The 2,344-nt window shown below is 37.5% G+C and overlaps 1 protein-coding gene across 1 annotated transcript in view; it reads right to left on the bottom strand.

Annotated features, from left to right (window-relative positions):
- Window positions 1-2,344, bottom strand: part of Yipf4 (Yip1 domain family, member 4) — a gene marked incomplete in the record, with an annotated part of 32,635 nt that overhangs the window by 6,300 nt on the left and 23,991 nt on the right. Inside the window, 1 exon segment of the mRNA XM_013517616.1 lies at window positions 936-1,049. Within this exon segment, the coding sequence (XP_013373070.1) occupies window positions 936-1,049 (114 nt within the window).

Here is a 2,344-nt window from a genome sequence, read left to right as displayed (position 1 = left end):
AAAAAAAAAAAAAAAAAAAAAAAGGCCAAAAGAGCACAAAACATATACACATTAAGTTAACTTAGCATTTGCATTACAGAAAATCAAATTTATTGGAATCATGTCTGACTATTTAAAAACATTTTAGGGTGGACACTACATAGTAACAGTTCTAAGCTGGGTATGGTGGAGCATGCCTGTAGTCCCAGCACTCAAGAGGCTGAGGCAGAAGGATAAGCCTCAGTTTGAGGCCTGCGTGAACTACATAACAAGACCCCATCTCAAAACAAAAAACAAACAACAAAAAATCCTCCAAAAATAATATATTCAAAAGCAAATACTCAAATAAAATAGTTATTAAGTAAATGTAAAGTGAAATTTTAAATCTCCCCTTCAAAATCTTGTCATTGTTTTGTTTCGTTTTGTTTTGTTTGGTACTGGGAATTGAATTCACCACCTTGCAGTTGCCAGGTAGGTGCTGTGCCATTGAACTATATCTCCAGCCCCTCCCCTTCAAAATCTAAGTCAGATGAACTTGTATTACAAATACCGACAAGAAAATTCAGTATTAAAAAATTCTGACTATAATGTCCTGAAATTCAATTTGCTTTTGTTTTTCCTTCCAGAAATATTTCATAATTTCTGGTGATTAAAGGAAAAAAATATTTTGAGTTGGTAAACTCAGTAAGGAAGGTCTCTGTTCCAAAATACTATTAGCCAGAAGCCTAGTATACACTTTTTTTTTTTGTCTTTTTGAGACAGGGTCTCGCTATGCAGTTCAGGCTGGCCTTGAGTTTACTTTGCAGCCCAGGCTGGCCTTGAACTCACAACGATCCTCCTGCTTCAGCCTCCCAAGTGCTGGGATTACAGGTGTGCGCCACTATGTCCAGCCTAGTATACATTCTGCTACTGGAAAATAGTAAACTACTTTATATAATTCCTATCGTACAACTTACTTTTATAAGTGTAGACACCACTTCAAATGATCCAACCACCAGAAGTAGAGGGGCTATTACAATGAGAGGAAGCAATGAATATCCTATAACTCCAAGAACTTGGCCATATGCAACCTGTGAATTTTCAAAAATTTAAGTAAATACTATAGAAATCAAGCAGCTCATTTTTTCATCATTAAACATCACACATTCTGTTGTACTTACGTAAGTGTGAGAATAAAGAAGGAATTGTATCATATCAAATTCCACCATATTACAAATTATATTATAGTAGTCTGCTATGTTCCCAGGCCCTCTCACCAACCATCATGGTTGCAATTAGGGTCAATTTGTTGATGACATCCAACTCTACATTTCCAGCCTCATCTCTTTTGAACTTTAAGACTACATATCTAATTACCTTTAGTGTACCTCTACATTATTCTTTTTCACTACTTCCCCTACATTGTAGGAGAATTACTTAAAGGGACCACAATCATTCCATTCGGATTAAAAACAAACAAACAGAAAAAACTCCAAAAAAACTAAGGTCCAAAGAAGCTAGATGTAACAAATTCAGTCTAGGAGAAAGAAGGGTATCCAGACGAGACTAAAGAGAAAAGTATTTTTAGTGACTTCTCTGCTCCAAGTTTTGAGACACAGCTTTATAAGTGTAGACACCACTTCAAATGATCCAACCACCAGAAGTAGAGGGGCTATTACAATGAGAGGAAGCAATGAATAGCTTCAGTGCTGTGAAGATCAATGGAGGTGACAATGCCATGAAGTAGGCAGTATTGTATTGTGCCCATTAATGACTGACTCTTAATGAGACCAAGTGCTTTGCCTGGGAAAGTTCAAATAAATTTTCACTCCTGTATCCTGTGTGTGTGTGTGTGTGTGTGTGTGTGTGTGTGTGTGTGTTTCTGAGACAGGGTCTCACTATGCAGTTCAGGCTGGCCATGAGCTCACTTTGTAGCCCAGGCTGGTGTCGAACTTGCAAGGATCCTCCTGCCTCAGCCTCCCAAGTGCTGGGATTACAGGTGTGTGCCACCACACCTGGCTTTCACTCCTATATCGAAGTCCAAAATTACAAAAATAAATTTAGTGAAACCTATTTCATATAAATATACTAGGTTTGTCTAAGATAAAAAAAATACATAAATATTTTAAATGTTCATCAGAATTATTTAGTATTTCTATATGCAGAATGAAAAAGTTTCACATATACTACTTCATTTGATTCATAGGTTAAGATGTTGAACTGAAGCCAGGCATGGCAGCACACACCCGTAATCTCAGCACTCAGGAGGCTGAAGCAGGAGGACTGTTGAGAGTTCAAGGCCAGCCGGGGCTACAAAGTGAGCTCAAGGCCAGCCTGAACTGTTTAGTGAGGCCCTGTCTTAAAAGGATTAAAAAAAAAAAAAAAA

This window comes from Chinchilla lanigera, unplaced genomic scaffold, assembly GCF_000276665.1.
Source record: "Chinchilla lanigera isolate Chin_1 unplaced genomic scaffold, ChiLan1.0 scaffold00040, whole genome shotgun sequence".
NCBI classification, from domain to species: Eukaryota; Metazoa; Chordata; class Mammalia; order Rodentia; family Chinchillidae; genus Chinchilla; species Chinchilla lanigera.
This window is presented reverse-complemented; position numbering and strand designations above follow the sequence as displayed.